Source organism: Xenopus tropicalis, chromosome 1 (assembly GCF_000004195.4).
Source record: "Xenopus tropicalis strain Nigerian chromosome 1, UCB_Xtro_10.0, whole genome shotgun sequence".
NCBI lineage: Eukaryota > Metazoa > Chordata > Amphibia > Anura > Pipidae > Xenopus > Xenopus tropicalis.
The window spans coordinates 162491638-162514093 of record NC_030677.2 but is presented as its reverse complement, the minus strand read 5'-3'; the positions used below and the strand labels follow the sequence as shown (position 1 = coordinate 162514093).

Genomic DNA, 22456 nt, shown 5'->3' with positions numbered 1-22456 from the left:
CCCTAAGGCTATGGCAGATGTGGAGATTAGTCACCCACAATCCTGAAAATGTTTTCCCACCAGCAATAATGTAATTGGCGGTGGGAAAATAAACACACCATATCAACTATATGAAGTAGCCCGAAGTTGCCTTGCAAGGAAACCTAAGGCTACTTTGCAAAACCAAAATGATATGTATTTATTTCCACTGGTGATTATTATACAGTTTTATATTACTGTTGATGTGTGGAACTGTGTGTTTATTTATGATAATGTAGCTCTGCTTTTCACTTCATTAAATTGCCTTTATGGGGTAAATTAAAATATTCATATGGATAGATTTAGTATATCTCCTAAACTTTATTTTCTTTTGCTATTTAGCTTCCAAGGCAAAAAACAATTTGCTCTCGTGATGATGTTTGTAAAAAAGGCCTTGCAGACCCACAGAGTAATGGTAGGTGTTTTAACCTTCTTCAATTAAATATCTAGGGTTCCATTTCTTATACGTATATCCTCCCAGTCACACAATGAGGTATATGTCGCGCACACTCCAGAGTGTACAGCACTGTGGGCAGATGCATTTGTAAAGTGCTTTAAATCATTACCAGTTAGACATAATAAGACAATCAGTGCTGACAGGAGTGCAATAGCAGGTATGTTTTAGGGCTCGTACACACAGGCATTTCGCCCTGCAGAGGAGTTCTCCTGCTTTTCAACACAGGGGAGCTCAGGGCAAAACACAATTCATTCTTTCTTATGTGTCCTTGCTGAAACGAGTGCATGTAATGCGTCTGTGTCAGTATGGACACATAAGAAGGAATGAATTGCATTTTTTCCTGTGCTCACCTGTGTGTACAAGTTTTAACATTTTACTGCTGTCAGGACTCACCTGGGTGGAGTCTGTTAATAAATTTTAATAAAAGTTTCACATATGTTCAGCAGCAGCTAAAGCATTTGATTTTTTTTAAATTTTTATTATTTTTTCTTTTCTAAATGGCATTTTTAATTCAAAGTAACTCCCAACAAATTAGTAAGTCCCAACAGACTTGCATCAGTGGATGGAAAAGATCATTTATTCAGAGCTGTTCACAAGGTTTGTGCCTTTCTGGTGTAGGTACAAACAGTAAAGAGTAAAAGTAACTGGAAGTTCAATGGAACAGCTAAAGTATTTTATTTCATTGAATTTGTGTATAAGTTCATAAGTTTTTTTTTGTTGCATATTCTTTTTTTGAATGTATATTTTTTATTTGCATGCCCTTATAAAACATTACTTGCATATGAAGTGCCCTACAGTTTTACATTACAGTATTTAATATACAGCATTACAAAGATTAAGTGCCATGTGCTGCCCTGTAAATCTTACAATGTGGGTGGGTCACTTGCAGGTACAAATAGGATGGTAACAAGCACTGCTTTATACAATAATTGGTGCAGGATAGTTTACTGTTTCAAGAGGTATGATCTGAATTTAATTTTAAAAATGTGGAGGGAAGACCCTTATGTTGTTATTTAGGAAAGGCAGCTAGCAGCAAGCTAAAATGGTTTATGATCATAGTTGGCAGTGGCTGTAGGTAGTATGAAAAGACAGTGGCTCTGAATCCAGAATTGTCCTACCCGGGGCAATCCCACCAACAACTGATAAAATATCCAGTAAGAGATGAGGTTAAAGCACAGAAAATGTGTGGTGTCAGTTTAATCTATTTGCTTTCTTGATGCTAGTTGTAACAGACTAGCATATTAGAAAAAAAACATAGAACATATTCTACTACAGTATTTTATAGTCAAATATATATTTTATGACATGAAAATGTATTTCTATTATGAACATTTACAGTGTGCCCTGCTCATTAATGGTTACAGTGTTTGTAGCTGTGCAGAAAAAATGTCAGGAGAGAGTACCTGGGGAATCATGCAGAAAAGATCTCCTCCTGGAATGATGTTAAGTGACATATATAAGATACATATATACATACTGGTGAATGACGGGACTGAAACAAGCATAGCTTAGTTATTGCTAAAAAAAAATGTTAAAATAATGCCAGATGGGGTTTTGGAATGTGTTTTGTAACCCAAACAATTTCCAGCTCAAGAGGTCTGTTATTAAATGGCCCCTAATTAATTTAAATGGACGTCACAGCCATGAAGCAGGCAATTGTCACTCAAAAATGCAAACAACCTTTTCTCTCATTTTAAACCCTTGGTTTTGGTTTGGCTGAGCAGAGGGCATACCTCCCAGATGTTCAACTTCATGCACCCCAGAAGGCCTGAAGGTTACTGTAAAAAAGGTCAATTGGGGAGCTGGGTGTGGTCAGGGTCACTGTTCCCTCTGAGACATGCCCTCATTCTTGGACATGCAAATTATGAGGCCAATGCTGCGCCAACATTGTGCTGTGCAAAATGTTATGTGTTCAAGAGCTAAAAATGTAGCACTTATTCCAAGCCATTGGTCATTTTAAAACTGCACACGAAAGATAATTTTTTTGTGCACCATTTAAAAAGTGTGCATGAAACATATTTTTCGTGCATACATCTAAAAGGGAAATTAAAAGTAACATTAGTCAAGGTAGATTGGGCATCCCAAATTTCCAGGCATTCATTTGGAAGGTATGATAGGGTTTATAGACAGAACTTATGATTGTGCCTTTATAAATTTGTGTTTAACAATTTGTATTACAAGGAGCTGTACTTTATAGTAATGTTTTGCTACACCACTTTATCCATGTTCTACTTTCTACTCTACAGGGATCCAAACTGGGCGATGTATAAACTTTAACAGTACTTTAAAGACTTGTGAGGTGTCAGCCTGGTGCCCTGTGGAATCACAGACCACTCCAGTGTAAGTTGTTAAATTTAGACTTTGTCTACATGTTAGGTTTATCTATAATAAATTATACCTTGATGAGCAAACACTGAAGTGTTCTTCTATACTATAGAGAGACAGCATGTCATTTCCCACTTAAATTGGTATCGCAGGTGTCTTAAGCTCTTAGTACTGCTGTATGAGTAACCCTGTAATCACTGGCATCGGGACCTGGGGGTGCAGAGGGCCAGGTGGGCTGTGGCCCTGCCCAAAGTTTTACTCCTCTGCAGGAGGGCAGACAGAATAAGTTTAAGTTGTACCATACTGAAACTTAACTCCCACCCTAGCAAAATATAATAATATTTTCATATTCCTTTAGTTAAAACTTTTCACATTATATAAAGTAACTACTCAACTGACTTCCTATTAGAAAATATGGCTTCCAGTTTTTAATTGTGTTTTATTTGTGTACTACAAATTAATAGCTTTATTGAAACCAATTATGTTCAATATATTTCAATATTTATCTTTTTTCTATGAGAACTTTTATTATACTTCCTGCTTGGAAACAATGCAGAAAATGTTGAAGTTCTGACATTTCTAGTATTGAAAAGAAATTCTTTAAAACTCTGAAACTTTTGAAAATGAGCACTAGTATCCTGGGCTATATTTCAGTCACTGGACCTCAGCCTGATGCCTCAGTCCTCAGGTGGCACACGAACAGAACAACCTGCTGTACTAAACACTAAAGCAGAGGCTTTAGATACCCCCAGCCCTCCTACCCCTTAGTTCTGGAGGCAGCCTGAGGAGAATAATTTTCTACATGATTTTTTTACCATATTCAGGGGCTCATGCCTAGGGGGTAGCCCTGCTAGTAACCAAAAACTTTTTAAAGGTCAGTAGGTTTCAGGAAAAATAATTTATTCTGCAGAGAGAACTTGTCACTTCAAATATCCCTCATACACACTTTTAAAGTACTGTATTGTAAACTGAACTGCATGGCAAACTGCCAGGAAGTGCCAGTTTGAATAATAGATAAGTAATAAAAATGACAATAACAATACAATTGAAGCCTCACAGAGCAATTGTTTATGGGCTTCCACGGTCAGTGACCCCCACTTGAAAGAATCAGGAGACGAAGGTAAATAATTTAAAAACTATAAAAAAAAGTAGCTAAGAATTTGTTATTCTATTATATACATGTTCAGAATACATGGCACTTAAATTACACTAAAGGGGCAACTTTTGTGAGCTTCACCACTGCTCTGATATACAATATAAGTTTTCTGGCCATTCACCTTTTGCCTATAACATAAATCCTGAAAGACAAAGAAAGAGATAATTTTCCAAAGGTATAATTCAACATGTACTGAGAAATATAATAACCACTGGTAGGTACAACTAATTCAGAAGGGTATAGTGACCTTTTAAATCCTGATAAATAATAGTTTCTTTTAAACAGTTAACATGTGAAAGAGGAAATCACGTGAAAACATGCCTTGTACACTCTGTATTTATGCTCTACTTATTTCAGGTTTGAGGAGTGTATAAATAATTTTGACAATAGAAATTATTATACTAGTACCTGTATTATTTATTTAAAATATTATAAAGCATTGTATACATGTAAATGCCATAGCATGCCATAGTCACACTGGCCAACATCCTACCCACTATGACATTTCTTTTTTCCCTTTCCATGTTCTGTTGCCATGACTGGTTACCAGATTACAGCTTTATACAAGTTTATGTGCACACTGAGCTAGATCTTTAAATTTAATGAAACAAAATATACTACATTGGCTATTGAAATCTTTTGATAACAAATAGCTTAAAGGAGAAGGAAAGTAATTTTGGCATAATACTGCCAATAGATTTGCCCCATTAGTCCCACCTAGAACGCTATATTTATTCTGCAGTTTGCTGCTCTCTTTGATACCCCCTATCTAAATCTTGCTAAACCTTGAAGTTTAGCCAGGGGGAAAATTAAGGTGACATGTATCATTTCATTGTTCCCAATCCCATTATGTGGTAAGCTTTTTTTTCATTTAGTTTGTTCTAATATTATAGTAACACACCGCACTATGATGATCATGACTATTGTTTATACTGATTAATTTCACATTTTCAATAATATTTGCAGTCCTGCTGTTTTGGAAAGTGCTGAAAACTTCACTGTCCTAATAAAGAACAATATACACTTTGCAGCTTTCAATTTCACAAAGTAAGTAATGACCTGTGCTTATGGTTATATACTGATATAATAGGTAGAACAGCTTATCATGTTGCTAATGACTGTGTGCTAAACCTCTTTATTCTTTTTGGATAGTAAACATTATATATGACGGTCTTTTTTTCAGGAAAAATATTCTACCAAAATATAATGTGTCGTGCATTTATGACCGAGTCAAAGCCCCACTCTGTCCCATATTTCGTTTAGGAGACATTTTAAGGGAAGCTGGAGAGAACTTTTCCCAAGTAGCAGTGCTGGTTTGTATTACATATAATGCATGTAGAACTGTATTTCTTTTTTAAAAAGTAGTGATTTGTAGTGATACTGGAGGTTGGCAGTCTGTCTGGTAGCACCAAAGGGGTCAATTATGAACAGCTTGTTTTCCCGAATGTTGCATTGTTACCACCCACAGACAGTGTATTTACATTCCTCCGAACATTTGAAAAGTATAAGGAGGGATAAGAATATCTGCTGCGCGTAGCACGGCAAAAATTGTTCAGGCCACACCCACTTTGTGCAGCCGAAGGAAGCGGGACATTAGAAGACAAATCAGGGACAGCGGGACAGGGTGAAAAAAGCAGGACAGTTGGGATTTATTAGGTAGTCAGCAAGGTGCAGAGCAGGCCCGGACTGGCAATCTGTGGTTTCTGGCAAATGCCAGAGGGGCTGCTGTAAGATGCCATAGACAGTCACTATTCATTGGGCTGGTGGGGGGCTGTTTGGGGCTCTGTGTACTTGAAATGCCAGGGCCTGTTTTGAATCCTAGTTCAGACCTGGTGCAGAGCACAGGTAAGCCCTAGTTCCAAGTGCTTTCTGAATATATAATTTAGTTTTGTCATTATTTCATTCAAAAAGACTTTAGGCATTTTATGATTGTAATGTATGTATATTTTATCTATAAAAGAAAATGAACTACAACTAATTTACTATGTATAAATTTAACTATGCAGCATATAGCTTTTACTTGTCTAGTGCTGTTAGAATAATGAAAACATTTGACAGGCAGGTTTTTAAATCAAGAAATAATATATGTATTTTCTAAATACAGTGCAGCGTTGGGGTTCTGTGGTTCTTCCAACAGACTTTAACTACAAGTTCCTGCACCTAGTAAATGAGGCCCATAGTGATTTTCTTTATTTAATTTAAAAATACTTTAGCCTTTTAATGTTATTTTTTTTTATAAATCTCTCTGGTTAATTTGTACAGTTAGCTTATATAAATCTGCCTGTTATTCAAGGAGGGGAACAAATTGAATACCACTTCTTATCTACCTGACTATTGTAAGAAATATTATCTGCAATTGCCCAAGTTCAGCTTAACTGAATTTCAACCTATACTTTTTCTATTGTTTATCTAAGGACTAAACTCCACAATCACTTTTGTCAGATCGACAAAATGCACCCATCAGTTAAGTCGGTTAGTTAGTCACTTAGGTCACAATAAAATGGGACTGATACAAAAAAACCCTACATGTAACTTTTGCCATTTGACACAACGCGACTGTCGAAAGGGAAAGCTGCATGTGGTGTCTGAAAAAAATCTGATGGTGTCGGAAATACTTTTTTTCTTGTTCAAATATATTGACTGTCGGATGTAGACGCATGAACAAAAGAAAACATCCAACTTTATCTGATCTGACATTACATTACAGCCTGCGGAGATCAGACTTTGTAGGATCCTACAAAATCTCATGCTATTGTGTGGTGTTGTATGGTGGATCAGACTAAATCTGACCCACAAAATCTGATCAAAAGCGCATTCAGCTTTAATACTTATGTTAAGTATTTGCTGGAATATATTAGATAAGATCTTGGGGTGCAGTGATACAACTACAGAAATAAAAACAAAATACTGGTTGATAAAATTGCCAGAGTTTATGAAATATAACTACCATATGTCATTTTTCCATTGGGTCTGTGATTACTACACACAAACACATTCAATAAACAGTGCATATATGTCTGGATGTACTTCAGCTGTGATTGTTAGCCAGGGTCTGTCTTGTCTGTCATTCAGTCTGGGCATCTCTCCTTCCTGGATCTTCTTTTAGGGTGGAGTTATAGGAATTGAAATCAACTGGGACTGTGATCTTGACTCCTTGAGATACAAATGTGAACCTCATTATAGTTTCCGGCGATTGGATGATAAAGTTGTTGATGAACGCTTGTACCCTGGATTAAACTTTAGGTAAGGGGAAATTCCAGGTGGCACAGGGTATAGAGGACATGCATAACAAGCCAGTGGCCTCTACCCAGTTTACTTGATTATATCGATTCATCGATTCATTCAATACACTGCCCTTGTATATAAATATAACACTGCCATTTTTATTCATTTTAATTACCATTATTAAGTATTGCAACATATGTCTGCATTATCAAGGAAATAATGTACCCCTATTATAAATATAAATATATTAGAAGACACCAAGGCTTTTCATGACCATGTATACAGGTTGTGGCAATGGAATTATGACTGCTAATACCCTTATATTTTACAAAGTTAGGAAAAAATTTTTCCAGTACACAAGTTTCACTGAGTCATGTGAGTCACATAACTTAGCACTGATTATGAATGGTGGCATTAATAAGCAATATTTATAAGGATAAATTGTGTAGGATATTAGTGAATTGTGTGTGTTATATAAATATATATATATAGATGTATCTTCAGCAATAACTGGTAAAGGTTAGCTTGTAAATTTACATGCAGAGGCAGTATTAGATAAATTTATTTACTAGATAAATAAATTTATCTACTAGAAAAGATTCGAGTCACAACAAATAAAAAGCTAAGAAAGCCCTTCCATAGTCCATAACTCCTTCATCTCTAAATATTTCAGCTGGAAAACTAAAATCTACTGAAACATTTTGTTACATCCCCCTTTGAATGCTCATGTAGATTAGAATGCCAAGTAATAACCAGAAGGCACCATTGGTGAAGGTTTTTGAGATATTTTACGCAACTAAAGGAGATTTGTAGATTTCAGATACTTATCATAAAGTATGGTTAAACAAATAAATGTCCTTCATTTTTCCCCAGATTTGCAAGATACTACAAAACTTCAGATGGAAAAGAGACGAGGACATTAATAAAGGCATATGGGATTAGATTTGACATTCAAGTCTATGGCATGGTAATAATCTAAATATCTTTAGGAAACGTCACTTGTGGGTATAGGCCAAAGTTTTCTGTGGCGTGCACCACACTAGCCCCCATCCACCAATGCCTTTAAGTTGACAGATGTGGGATTTGAACTGATTAAAGATTGCATTGCAGTGTGTGAAATTTAAACAGCACAATCATCCTATTTTTCCTCTTTACACACTGGATTCTGCTCTTACTCCGTTTCAGAGCACAGAGGCTAACCCCTTGACCATAGCACTTCCCGCATTAGGCAGCACTCAATACCTGAGGGACAGTTGGGGGGAGGCAGCTAGATGTCTCTCATTCCTGCCCTTTACTTTAGCATCATTCAGAAGCACAAGTTAGGGAGAGGCAGGCGTTAGAGGTTGCAGTACCCGCAGGCTTTGCATGTAGTAAGGACAAGGTTCACCTTTGCCTCCAGATGCTCTGCACTACTTCCAGTCAGCAAGCTTTAGACCTGCTATAATTTTTCTGTTTAGGTTTATGACCAAACAATTGCATAGCTAAAAAGTTGGTCCAGGTCTGGCTTTACTTCTTTGGCAAGGGGAAGGCTTTGCCTTTAACAAACCTGCACATTCCGTTAATGTACTCTCCGACACTGTACACTCCTGCTACTGCATTTAATTTATATACTAGTGCTAACCCCACCCCCTCTGGTGAAGTCAGAGAGAGGGGTCAGGGGCATAATTGTGGCACGTTGGGCCAGGTCAAGCTTGGTCAGGTTTAATCCATGCATCTCCAACACAAATACAGGGGTTGTTACAGATTATGTAGAACTGAGTAAAGATGCTGTGAGCATTGCTTACCATAATAATAATTATGTGACAAAGAATTGCGGTTAGAATTATTGTTTGCACAGAATGTTTCTTTAATGAAAAAGGTGATTTTAATGATTTTTGTTTGCTTGTTTGTTTTCCAGGGTGGTAAATTTAATTTGTTTGAACTAGCGATTTTTATTGGATCCTGCCTATCTTACTTTGGATGTGTAAGTTGGTATTTCATTTGTAACAATTCCACTTTGGATTTCTATTTGTGTGAAGCAATGCAAGTGACATGCTTTTATTTGTATTGACAGGCGTCACTTGCAATTGATTTCATTATTGGGCTTTACAAACCCTGTTGCTGTAATGCAAAGTCTGTTCTGAAATACTATGATGACAGAAAGTATGAAAAGGTCCCTGGACCCACTGTTGCACAGGTAAAATACTGCCATTTTTTGGTTTTCTTTTTACTCAAACCAATTACATTTGTTTCAGATAAATCAGCAGGGTGCAAATTAATCATAGTTGTTAAAAGATTATTATTCCTTACAAAGCATTGTGCTTTTACTGCACCATCCCCTCAACCAAGGGGCCACTAGAAAAAACATTAGTTGTAACAGTATCTTCCTGGCTAATTTATGGGGAGATTTTAGAAAGACGACCAGCACATCCACGCCTCCTATAACATTTGCTTGGTGCTCGGTATGGAGGATCAGCACCCTCCCACAATTCCAATGTAGAATGTTCACCGGCTCAACAGAGCTAGTGCAAGTGGGGAGACCCCTGCTAGTTTATCACTTATACTGCAACATTTTGGGGGCATGCCCCTTTCATCAGTCTTACAAACCAGTGTAAATAATTAATGACAACAGATTAGCACAGATATTAATTTGGTAATATCATAATTAGGTAACTACAACAATTCATATAAAATGTAAAATATTAAAAGGAAATAAAATTAGGTTAAGCCAACCTCCAGAAAAATGTGTGAAACAATTTCAAATGCCATTATTCTCCAAACCAATATGGAGCAAGTCCTTGAGATATGCAACAAAACATCCAAATATGTTGCAGATTGAAGTGCTTTAATCCTTTAACTGCCAAGCATGTACGCCATACGTTCTGCCAGAAAAAAGGCTCTATCTGCCATGCACATACCCTGTATGTATATGCTGCCTCTGCAGAGAGTCAGGAGCGATGACCAGGGTCAGACTGGGGGGTGCAGGGCCCACTGCACCCCCAGCACCCCCACAAGGAACCCCCACCGTGGTCCCCACACAAACACCCAGCCCCCGCTACCCACACAACCCCCTCCCCTGAGTGCACATACTTAGGTGGAGAGGGGGACCTGCGGCAGGGATTGGTTCTGGGCCGGTGGGGCCCACCGGGTTTTTTCTCGATGTCCTGCTAGCCCAGTCGAACCCTGGCGATGACAGCCCCCTGGGCAACGAACCTGAGGGCTGTCATATCAGTTCTTTAATGCATTCATTGCAGGACCAACCTCCAAGCAGCAGATGTGATCACAACGCATCTGTTGCTTCTTCTGCTTCTTACTCCACCCACAGGGAGCACACATTCTAGCACAGCTTTTTTTTTTTCATTTGCACTTTTGCACATTTACAGACACTTATATACACAGATGTACATTTTCACACATCTTTTAGATGTGTATGCAAATGTATACACAAACACATAAACTTTCATTTTACCTTTTTGTCTTTTCCCCTAAAAACTGTTTATTTTGAGCAGGTATTTTGACCACTAATTACGCTGTTGTATGACTTATTTTGTTATTTATTGATTAACACAATTTTTATGGTTGTATTGCATTTTTATCCTTGCATTATTGTTCCTGATCTGTTTTTTAGCATAGCTTTGCAGTTTGGTATTTTGGTGTAGAAAGACATATTTTGAATTCATCAGAATGTGTACTTTCCAAAAATATATGGTTTTCTGGGGGTCTCTGTACAGTTAGGGGGGGCCTTACGACACATAATAAGCTGTCGGGGGCTCTGTATGCAAAAGCTGAGTTGGCAGATGAGAAAATTCATTTTTATTTTTGATCCCTCCATATCACATACAATGGTATATCAATGCATATTGGGCATCAAACTGTTCAGTAGACCTCTGGTGTTCATACTTGAGGTGACTTGCCTTTGTAAGAAATTGTGTGAAATAAATGTGTCAGATTGCAACATTTTTAGGCGATTTTCAGAAATGTGATAAAAACAGCTAACTTTACACATTTGTACTTGTTGTACCCATGTTGGATTCATCAGAACGTGTACTTTGCAAAAACATATGGTTTTCAGGGGTTGCTGTAGTTAGGGTGGGTCTTATTTGCAGAAGCTGAGTTAGCTGCTGAGGAAATCCATATGCACTAATTTTGATCTGTGGTTCGTACATACTACATACTTTGGTAAATCTGTGCATATTGGGCATCAAACTGTTCAGTAGAGCTCTGGCGTTCATATTTAGGGTGATGTGCCATTGCATATAAGAAATTCTGTAAGATAAATGCAGCACATTGCAACATTTTTTAGGAGATTTTCAGAAAAGTCATAAAATGCTGCTCCTCTATCAAAAGAAACACATGATTCTTCTTTTTTGTAAACATGTTCTTAGGGTATCTGCCTTCCATAGGACTCAACGGCACTTGACAGATCAAACCTGGCAAAAATATAGTCCCGATGAGAGTGTAACCAAAGTGTTAACAAATTCCAAAATGTTCGTATTCTTTGCACAAAATACAATTTTTTCATGGAAATTTACTGAAAACCACGAAAAACTTTTTACCAAAATTTTCATATACATTCTGAAATGTTCTATAATTTAGAAAAAATAAAAATATATGTCTAAATTATTTAGTAAATGGCCCCCCTGATCAACTGATACTAAAAAAGTGCAGTTAGGACCGTGGCACATTGTTTGCCCCCTGTGCATGGGACTCTGTCTGTGCGTCTAAAAAATCTTTTAAATAAAGGCTCCAATTACATTGTGTCAGATCACTGTCTGTTAAGCTGGCCATACACGCTTGGTTTTAGTCTTCTGATTGACATTTGGAAAACTAGCATTCAGATTAAAATTGTAGAAAAAAGTGCTAAAAATAACAATAGTACAAAAGTGACGTCCCAGAAATGCATTGTAGGTCCCCCAAGGATATTGTCAGATACACAATACATGCACAGATATTACCTTTATCCGACCAAAATGCTCTAACTTGTCCCATCCACTAAATTACCGATCGACATGGTACGAAAATTATCGGGGCGAAAATTTGGAGCCCACACACAATCCAAAAATTGTACAAATTTACTTCTCGTATGATTATATCGGTGTGTGTATGGCCATCTTTAGTGGAGCGCAAAGCACTTGGTCTCTCAGTAACCAATAGTAACCTCTCAGAAAAAGAGTGCCACAGGGTACTGACTCTTAAGAAAATATTGCTACTTGCTCTTAGTACAAGGTACTTGTCCGATTGCCATCTTGGAGTCAGGAAGAATTTTTTTCTGAGGCAAATCAGAAAGTTTTCGGAAGGGGTTTTGTGCCTTCCTCTGGATCAAGCCCTATTCCTACTTGTAATGAGGACCTTAAGCAAATTTATACTTGTACATATAATGTTACTTGTGTATGATGGGTTAAGTGTGTGTATGGATAGATAGATAGACAGATAGATAGATACACAAACATTATTGTGCTGAAATAGGAAAGGGTTTTTTCCCCAAAATGCTGGCAAAGTAGGAAGGATGGAATTATTAACTGTATGCTTTAGTGTAAAGGCTTGTTTTCAATGGGACCGAAACCATACAAAAACAGCCTCAGATCAATAATTCATCACAAATGTTACAATTAGGGGCATATTTATTATAGTATTTCTGTTTTTGTAAAATGTACCTTCATTTATAGGAGAGCAAAAAAAAATTAACTAACACACATACAAAGGGTAAAGTCCACTTTAGTGTCAGTGAAAACACAGATATGGGCCCCTTGCCAAAAAACACTTACCTACACATATCAGGGCATTTGCTTTTGGATTGAAAGTGAGAGGCAGCCCATGTTTGGCCTCAAATACCCCCAGGCCCACGTGAGTTCATCGAATTCCTATGAACACTAATATATATACCTGAGTAAGGACTGTCCCCATTTATAATCATCGAGGAATGTATTTATAATCATCCTTTTCAAAAGTGCTGACAATATAATTGAACTGTGTTACTTTTGCTTTTCAAAGTCACAACTAAAATTTGTGTCATTTGTGGACAAAGAAGATATTTTGATGGTGGACATCAATTCAAGGGGCAGCCTGCAGTTTGCCTCAGGCCAACACATTCAGGTAAGTTCAGTATCTTTAAGCAAATAGAACTCCACAACTGAGAAAGTGATTGCTTTGTGTTCATGAGAGAAAAAGCACATATTTGTTGTAATATTCTCAGCACACCAACTTCTGGTTACCAAACAACTGTCTAAGGCCAAATAAGTGGAAATGGTTTCTACTACAAAAAGTATTGGCTCCTGCTATACACACTGCATTGCAGAACCAGAAATCAGAGTATAACCCATTATGTAAGGGATTGTGGGTGAAGTCATGCAATAATACCACAGGAAGGTGCTAAGCCTTATGACAGAGCAAAGCTCTGTAGCTTTGTAGACCATATACTGTTCCGCCAAAGGATTTATAGATAAGTTCAAGGAATCTGAATGTGTTGGAAAAGTGCCTCTGAAAGTTCATTGCACTGAACAGGTTCCTGACACATAGAAATCCAAATGTGTCTCTCCTTACACTGACAAATAGCACTCAGAGAAGTTATGAGTATGCCTGCTACAAGGAAAGATGTTCTAACAGGATAGTGCTTTAACTTTTAGTTTGCCTTTTGTGATTCACAAGATTAGGCCTCTCAAACACAATAACAATAATGAAACGGCAGCCAGTTACACTTAGGGGCACATTTACTAAAACTTAACATTTAAATTTTTTATTTTTAAAATTGAAAAACTCATTTCCACGAATGTCTGTGTTGAAAAAAAGTCACAGAAAAGTAGCAAAACTGAATTATTTGACTTGTCACGCCGAAATCTCTACTTTTTTGAATTGTCACGCAAAAAAACAGTGTCAACCATCCAAAACCTCTAATGTTTCAAAGCAAAAGTATCCTACAGGGAAGGGATACCTACCAGTGACTTCTACATGATATCGGCAAGTTTCAGATGGTGAATTGTCAGATTTGGATTTTTAGCCATTTTGTAGCATAGTAAATCTCAAAAATTTGCATTTTTTCAGCAACTGTTAGAGCTAAAAATCTGAGCATTAGTAAAAGTAAATCACTGGTGTAAAAACATACAATGCAATTTGTTTTTCCAAAGTTGCCCAAAGTTTCCTTATGAGGAAAATGAAGCGCCTCGTGTTATTTGCAACCACTCACTTTCTCAAATACATTTATTTTAATTTCTGGAAGTTCAGATAGTGTTTATGCACCTTTCTTATATAAGCCCATCTGAATGAGGGGGTATATATTCATTTTCTGAGTTACTTGATGAAAGTAAACTAGATTATCTATTATGTTTAATTTTATTATAATAAAGTAGGCAGAATGTCATATTTAAGGAGTAATGTAGCCCATTTTATAACATTAGTTTAATTAATAGGACTCATGCTGAACATACTTTTTGCTTATTGTTTTACTTAGGAAATATGTTTTTGTTCTTTCTCGCCAAACAGGTCAAAATGTGAAATTAAAGTTGTATTCTACTTCCTGATCCCTGTGGGCACAATCAAACCAAATCAGCAGTCCACTAAGTAGCCAAACAGGCTGCAGCTGGGGGAAGGAGAGGTTCATTTATACAGAAGGCTACTCAGTGAGCTGCTGGTTTTTGATTGAGCTTGTAAGGATCAGGAACTAGAATGTGACTTTAGGCTAATGCCACACGTAGCGTATGGTGCATATTTTTGGCAAGCCGAAAAACGCTTGCCAAAAATATGCTCCGTACACTCCTACCTGTGTCTGTACCCGAATGAATTGAATATGTTTGGATGCAGGCACATGTAGGGGGAGTTGCTTGGGTGCAGGCACATGTAGCCGATATCCACCTAAAGACGCAAGACTTTGCATTTTCTCATGTTTTTATGTGGATATCAGCTACATGTGCCTGCACCCGAGCGTATTTAATTCATTAGGGTGCAGGCACAGGTAGGGGGGAGTTTTAAGCGTATGGCGTGTATTCTCGGCAAGTGTTTTTTCGGCTTGCCGAAAATATGCAACATGTGCTTCGTGTGGCATAAGTTTAAATTTTCAATTCAGCCCTGTTTCCATTTAATATGAATATTATTCAGTTGTGAGTTAATGAAAGGTCATATGTACATCTTTATTTGTTCTATGATATTCTCCTTTCATATTTATGAAGCAGGTTGCAAACCCTCCTTTCATGAAGTTTTAGAAATATTACAAAAATGATTGAAATTCTTATTTTTTCAATGTTACTTTGCCCCTCAGAGAGAAAGGTTTGAATACACAGAAGCCAAATGTAAGGATTCTCACAAGAAAAATCAAACTGAAATGAGGCTGATTAAAGGGAGCTCTACCACGTTACCTCCAGCCTGGTGCAAGTGTAACAAGTGCATTGATGTAACACAGCCTGAGGAGCAGTTGTGCTGCAGACTCGGACAAGGCCAATGTATTACAGACACTGAAATGTTTAAATACTTGGTTTTAAACAAAGAAGCCCTGGAGTACGCTTTCCAGTATGACAATCCTTTATCGAAAACACCAGAGAGCGAAGATCTAAAATGTTACGCTAAGCAAAAATATATTGAGTGGCGTTTTGGATGCAGAAGGTACATGTTAGATTTTGCAGTGATCCCTAGCTGTTGTAAAAATGCAATAGAAACTTGCAATCTGCAAACACAACACCCATCTGGAGCCCTGTACCTACCTCCAACTCACGGCATGTGTTAGATACAGGGTGCCCTTGCACCAGTGACTAATACAGTTTATTGCATGTGCAGTACAATAATATCAGAAAATATTAATATACTGCACATTTGCAAGTCTAGATCTACACAAGGTATCCCTGGGAAATACAGGAAAGATGGCAGCCTTAAGCTTTGCAGTTAGTTCCTCAGGCTGGTGCTTTTTTTTACACTAGGAGGAGCACTGGCCAAGAGAAGAATTCACTGGGCAGTGCCTGACATATTGTCAAAACGTGAATTAGCCTTTTCTTGTCTTTTATTTGTAACAGTTGATTTGTTACAAACTTTATTAAAGCTTACATGTTCAGTAGAGATAAAGCTAGTAAGAAATGTATCAACTAATGTAGTTCATTATAAAAGTTATTGTATTTTCCTGGTTACTATAAGCAGCATTTACACCAATAAGTTTTCCCTGCCCCCATTAGTGTGGAGGCTGCCACAGTAACCAGGGAAGGTAGTTTTCCAAAGGTGGCCATACATGGGGGTGATAAAAGCTGACGTTTCAGCTCTTCCAGGCCAAGTGCCAAATGGTAATTAATAAGCATGGGGGAAGGGGCTGAGGGGGGGCGGCGGCATCAGAGAAGCCTCCTCAGGGGGCAGAAACGCCCCTGCCTCCAATGGGCCTGCCCAACTCATATGTGGCCAAAATTTGGGCAGATGTTTTCTGGGCAGGTTTAAAATCATGTTGGGGGCGAGGACCGCATTGGCTCATTGTGGTCCTTGTCCAGGCAGCCTGCATTTAATGTCATGATTCGGCCATTTGGCTTGAGGGTCAAGTAATCAGATCAGCCTGATATCACCTACCTCAAGGTGAGCATATCAAGGAAAGAACCATTCATTTGACAACCGTGTCAATAGAGGGGCCTTTAAATGTTGACCAGCTTAAGACAATTGCAATAAAGTATATTTTTTTTTGTATTTTTTGTTCTATGAGAACTGCTTTCTGGTTTCTAGGGATTAAATAATTCTAATAGCCTATATAACAGGAGATGGCCTGTAAAAAATATAAGCAATTAAAAAAATTGATTAAAAAAAATTGATTGCCACTGTTAATGTTTCTTACAACTAGATTGCTAGCACTTGCAGCCTTGCAGGGCTGGGGTCCAGAGTCCAATCCTGGCCTGGGCACTATCTGCAAGGAGACTGTATGCTCTCCCTGTGTCTGCGTGGGTTTCCTCCCACACTCCAAAAACATACAGGCAGGTTAATTGGCTCCTGTTAAAAATTGCCACCTCTGTGCATGAATGTGATAGGGACCCTAGATTGTAAGCTCCACTGGGGCAGGAACTGAGATCTATAATCTCTGTAAAGTGCTATGAAAAATGTGCAGCCCTATATAAATACAGGAAATAAATAAAAAAAAAATGACCAATTGCACAACTGAAAAAAGGAAGAATACAAATGCTAATATTATAGGACAAGTCCGGCTATAACTTGCTAAAAATGTATGTAAGGTGAACTTCCCCTTTAAGGATGTCAGAAATTTTACTTGCTCACCTGCTACTAGGAAATAGAAGGAGGGTGGATAAGAACTACAAACTCATTAAAAAAAAACAGAAAATAGAAAGTGATTTAATTGTGGTGAAATCAGTGTTAGCTGATTCAGTTTTAGCTGTTTAAGCAGCTGAACTACAGCTCTTTTACTGACTTCCTTGCCTAGCTTTAAGCTTTGCCCCCTTTTGCTTTCTGAGTCCTCCATTTCTCTTCAATTATGATGACCTCAAAAAGGTGCCTACTGCCCTTGCCTGATTGATTTCCATTGGAACAGAGGCAGTGAGCATGTTTATCATAGTCGGAGAGAGAAGGACTTCCAGGAAAGCAAAAGGGGCGGGGCTTGATGCTGGACATGGAAGTAAGTAGCAGTTCAGCTGCTTGTAATACAGAAATAAAATAAATATGCATGCATGGCAGCTGTTTAGAATAATTTTAGGGGATTTTAAAATAAAAGGCTTACTTATACTTTAAAAAGATTGTGAGGGAGGTTGTGAGTGACGACTCTATACTCGACCAAAGAGATAACTAATACACAATTTTGTATGTAAAATTATTTATACATGCTATACCATGAGACAAATTGGATTACACTGGATTCCCTTTTTGCATACTTTATGTAGGCTCTTATGTAGGGGTTAATTTGTAGATGGGGTCTAGGGTATTTTTTGCTTTAAAATGTAACTGGTTGTTTCATATGGCTTTACAAACTACGGCCCGCAGGCTGGATCCGGCCCCCCAAGGTAATTTACCGGCCCCCGCTGTGTCCTCTGGCAGCGGGGAGCAGGAGAGCTGGGAGTGGGAGGACGTAGGAGTAGGGAGTGGGAGGATGTAGGAGCAGGCTGTAGTTTGACTCCACGGGCAGGGAGCGTTTAACAGGCAGCAAGTGTGGGCCATAGTTTTGACTTTAATGGGGAAATTGAAACTGCTGCCAATCAGCTTTGAGGCTACACTCCCCAAACTTGAATCACATAGTCATGGGGTCAGCCTGAATGAAAAGAGAGACGCCAAAGGGAGAACGCGAACGGAGAGATTTGCAGCGGTGGAGAGAGACGCCAAAGGGAGAACGCGAACGGAGAGATTTGCAAGCGGTGGAGAGAGACGCCAAAGGGAGAACGCAAACGGAGAGATTTGCAAACCAGGATCAAAGCGAGTACTGCAGATCGCATAAAGAGACTGATAAGCAAGCAAAGATCTGACGCTGTTTACAAAAGGACTCCCGATGGGCGCAATTTTTATGGTGTTTGTGAGTTTAAACTTTTAATATGTTTTAAAGTTTTAGGATTTTACACATGTCCGTTGTATATTTGTCCAGCAGCAGGAGAAAGTGGAAAAAGAGAAGCTGGGAGTTATAGTTCAACCACGAGGGAATTTGTTACAAGCTCCAAGACCACAGTGTTGGTCTGTAAGTATATGCACAATTGGCTAAGGATAAAAAGAAGTCACAGAAGAGTGTGAAATACGGAAATTCACTTATTTAAATAGACACGAACTTTAAACATTTTGCGGTGGATTGTATTTATGTGGTTTCACAGAAAAGTGAAGTAAATTTAGTAGCGGTGTTCACTAGATTTGTTTTAGATATAAACACGTTTTAGAGAGGTGATTATTAATATCATATTACTGTATTACGCTATTTTTTTTTTTTTATTTATTTATTTTATTTTACCCCATAAGACCTCATTTGGGAAGTCTGGACAGAGGAGGGCGCTCCAGAGTTAAGTTTTTTTTTTCCTTTTTCCTGATTTTACTAATTGACATTCAATGGGGAAATTCAACCTGCTGCCATTCTCACAGGACTAACACCAGGGTCCCCAAACATTTCACAGTTGGTCACTAAGGGACTGCAATTTTAGTTTTGAAAAGTGGGCAGAGCCACCAACAGCCAATCAGATTTCACCTCTTGAATTTTATTAGTTTGATGCCAGAGTTTCCAAAATTTGCACAGTCAGTCACTGGCTGACCATGTATTCATTCAGGGTTAGAAAAAGTGGGGAAATCAAAATTTGAAGCAGGCAGGCACTCCGGATATTTTTCAAGGAAAGTAGAGAAAAGCAGCCAAAAAAGTAGATACTTTATATTAAAAAAGTATAAATTTATTTAATCCATATGTAAAAACATGAAGCCTTATGCGTTTCATACCAAAGGGTACTTAATCATAGGCTGAATACATTCTGTACAATACACACTATTTAAAGACAAATTAGCCAATAAGGGGAATTCTGTAATTAACCAATCACAAACAAAGGGTCATATGGCTAGGGATGGTGGCTAAAAAGTCAATTATTTACATATGGATGTATATATATCTGTATACTAAATAGGCTAGATCCTTTTATACATAGCAAGTTACATCGTAGTCAAAGTTTAAGCTGTATGGTTGTCTAGTTTTTAGAAAGAAAATCCATTTTGTTTCTTTTTTTACTAGAACCATGGAAATATTGCCTCCTCTGGGATTAGGGATTACTCTGTCTATTCCTGTAACTTTAAGAAATGATAGAGACCTGCATTTCTTAAAGTTACAGGAATAGACAGAGTAATCCCCATGCTGAAAGGTCTGGGGCATGAGCACCCGGACCCACCTATACCATGGGTAAGAGTTATTTATATACATAACAAATAGTGATCATCTCTCTCTATATTGTGGTTAGAAAAACTGGGCAGAGCCACCAACAGCCAATCAGATTTCACCTATTGAATTTTATTAGTTTGATGCCAGAGTTCCCAAAATTCCCAACAGCCAATCCATTTCCACCAATTAAATTTCATTGTTTCATATTTAAACTGATACCATTATTAAAGTATTAATTCCAGGGTTGTTAAACTTTCCAAAGTTAGTCATTGGGTATTTGCTGTTAGAAGTTAGAAAAGGTGGGCGGAGCCACCAACAGCCAATCACATTTCACCTATTTACTTTTAAGGGTAAACTGTAAAATGCTGTCAGTCCCACAAACGTTGCAGAGTTGGTCACTGGCGGGAGTGCAGTTCAAAAATAGGAAAAGTGGGTTGGGCCAATCAGATTTCATCCATTGAATTTCACATGGTTTAAATTTAAAATGCTGTAATTCTTGCACTATTTATGCCAGGGTGCCCAAACTTTGCATTTTGTCACTGGGTGACTTCCATTCAAGGTTAGAAAAAGGGGGCACACCCACCAACCACAATTCACCAGTTGACTTTGATTGGTTTCAATTTAAACTGCTGCTGTTCTTAAACGATTAATCCTAGGGTGTCTAAACTTTGCAGGGTTACTCACTGGGTAACTGCAGTTCTAGGTTGGAAAAAGTAGGCGAAGCCACCAACCGCCAATCAGATGTCACTCGTTGACTTTCAGTGGGGAAATTTAAATTGCTGTCTTTCAGACACTATTAAAACCAGGGTCCCCAAACTTTGCACAGTGGTTTTACTATATAACTGTGAGCCAAGGTTAGAAAAAAAATGGGCAGAGCCAACAACAGATCAGATTTCATTCAGTGACATCACGTTTTTCAACCCAACATGAAGTTTGTTCTCAAACTTCCCTTTCTAGTTTATTATAATACTCAAGTTTCAGTGAGTCATATGACAGAAATTACATCACTAAGCACTGATTATAACTGATGACATCACAAAGCACTGTTTATAAGGATATAATTTAGAGAATGATAGAAAAGGATTTCAAATTGTTTCTTAGGGTGATGGGTCCCCTTTTAATGTATTTGAGATGCCACTCAGTGTTTTTCAGATCACCAAATTGAAAACTTTACTTGTGGCAATCCTTCTAATGACACAGGCCACGGTGGAAACCCTGAAATCACAGCCCCCTTCCACCAGCCAGTTCCTTCCTGTATCAAAAGGCACACCTGCGCATAGTTCATCGTAGCAGTCTGGGTAGGTGCGACTTGCAATGTGGTGTGTTTAGGAGCAAGTTCCTCTAATGAATGGTATCAATAATTGTACCATATTTGTGGGACCACAGATGTTAATGGCATCTCTGATTATTAGCCACTTTGGTAAGTCATTCCCTGAATAAGTTCTTCTTCCTGAATTTGTGGGCAAATGGCACCACATTTGGCACACTACGCTATTACAGGATTAGCTTGCAATTCCCTAAATGCAAGTTTGCAGGTGTTTAATCCAGATCTCCCTTGTCTCTGGATCCCTTGGTGCTTTGCACTTAAGGTAGCCATACACGGGACAATTGTAGCTGCCGATATCGGTCTCTTGGACCGATTCGGCAGCTTATCAGCCCGTGTAGGGGCAACAACGACTGGCCTGCCCGACCAATATCTGCCCTGAAATCGGCCAGATATTGATTGGGCAGGTTAAAAACTGCAGCCGGATTGGGGACCGCATCGACTCGTTGATGTGGTCCCCGAACCGACTGCGCCCATTGCAGTCGTTATAATTCGATCATTTGGCCCCAGGGCCAAACGAACGAATTAGCCTAAATTCCCCTGATATTGCCCACCCGTAGGTGGGGACATCGGGAGAAGATTCGCTCGCTTGGCGACCTCGCCAGGCAAGCGGATCTTTATGTGTATGGCCACCTTCAGTCACAGTCAGTCAGGATAAAAGGTTAAAGGTGCAGTTTACCTTCAAGTAAACTTTTAGTTATGTCCAATTTTTTAGCAACTTTTCAACTGGTCTTTATTTTTTATAGTTTTTGAATATTCTACTGCCTTCTGTTTCTTTTCTTTTCAGCTCTCAAACAGGGGACATTAACCCCAGCAGCAAAAATAAAAATAAAGAAAACTTTTGCTTTGTGAGGCTACTGTTACTTTTCTTTCTTATGTGTCTCTCTCACCCCTCTACTTTATACATATTCCAGTCTCTTATATAAGTTACTGCCTGGTTGCTAGGGTAAATTGTACCCTAGTAATCCAGTAGCTGCTGACATTCCAAACTTGAGAGCTGCTGAACAAAAAACAAATAATAAAGACCAATTACAAATTGTCCAAAAGTTTAATTAAAGGCGAACAACCCCTTTAATATTATCATGCGCTCCAGTGCGCTACTCACCTTTTCATTGTGCTTGCTAGTGCGAGTGTGGGTGAGCCCACAAGCCTCCCATTCCCAGGGATAACAATAGGAAGTAAGAG

The 22456-nt window shown here is 38.3% G+C and overlaps 1 protein-coding gene and 1 long non-coding RNA gene across 2 annotated transcripts in view; one reads left to right on the top strand and one right to left on the bottom strand.

Moving 5' to 3' along the window:
• The window catches only part of LOC100490828 (P2X purinoceptor 7), a 28535-nt gene extending 11351 nt beyond the window's left edge, over positions 1 to 17184 (top strand). The window contains exons 4-13 of the mRNA XM_031892669.1: positions 361 to 433; positions 2722 to 2815; positions 4923 to 5003; positions 5140 to 5269; positions 7063 to 7199; positions 8055 to 8148; positions 9079 to 9144; positions 9235 to 9357; positions 13152 to 13253; positions 15409 to 17184. Of these exons, the coding sequence (XP_031748529.1) occupies positions 361 to 433; positions 2722 to 2815; positions 4923 to 5003; positions 5140 to 5269; positions 7063 to 7199; positions 8055 to 8148; positions 9079 to 9144; positions 9235 to 9357; positions 13152 to 13253; positions 15409 to 15870 (1362 nt within the window). The 3' untranslated portion in view covers positions 15871 to 17184. The remainder of the gene's footprint in view (positions 1 to 360; positions 434 to 2721; positions 2816 to 4922; positions 5004 to 5139; positions 5270 to 7062; positions 7200 to 8054; positions 8149 to 9078; positions 9145 to 9234; positions 9358 to 13151; positions 13254 to 15408) is intronic.
• Positions 1 to 22456, bottom strand: part of LOC108645387 — a 67027-nt gene extending 44571 nt beyond the window's left edge. The window contains exon 1 of the long non-coding RNA XR_001923777.2: positions 22377 to 22456. This is a non-coding gene — a long non-coding RNA (uncharacterized LOC108645387). The remainder of the gene's footprint in view (positions 1 to 22376) is intronic.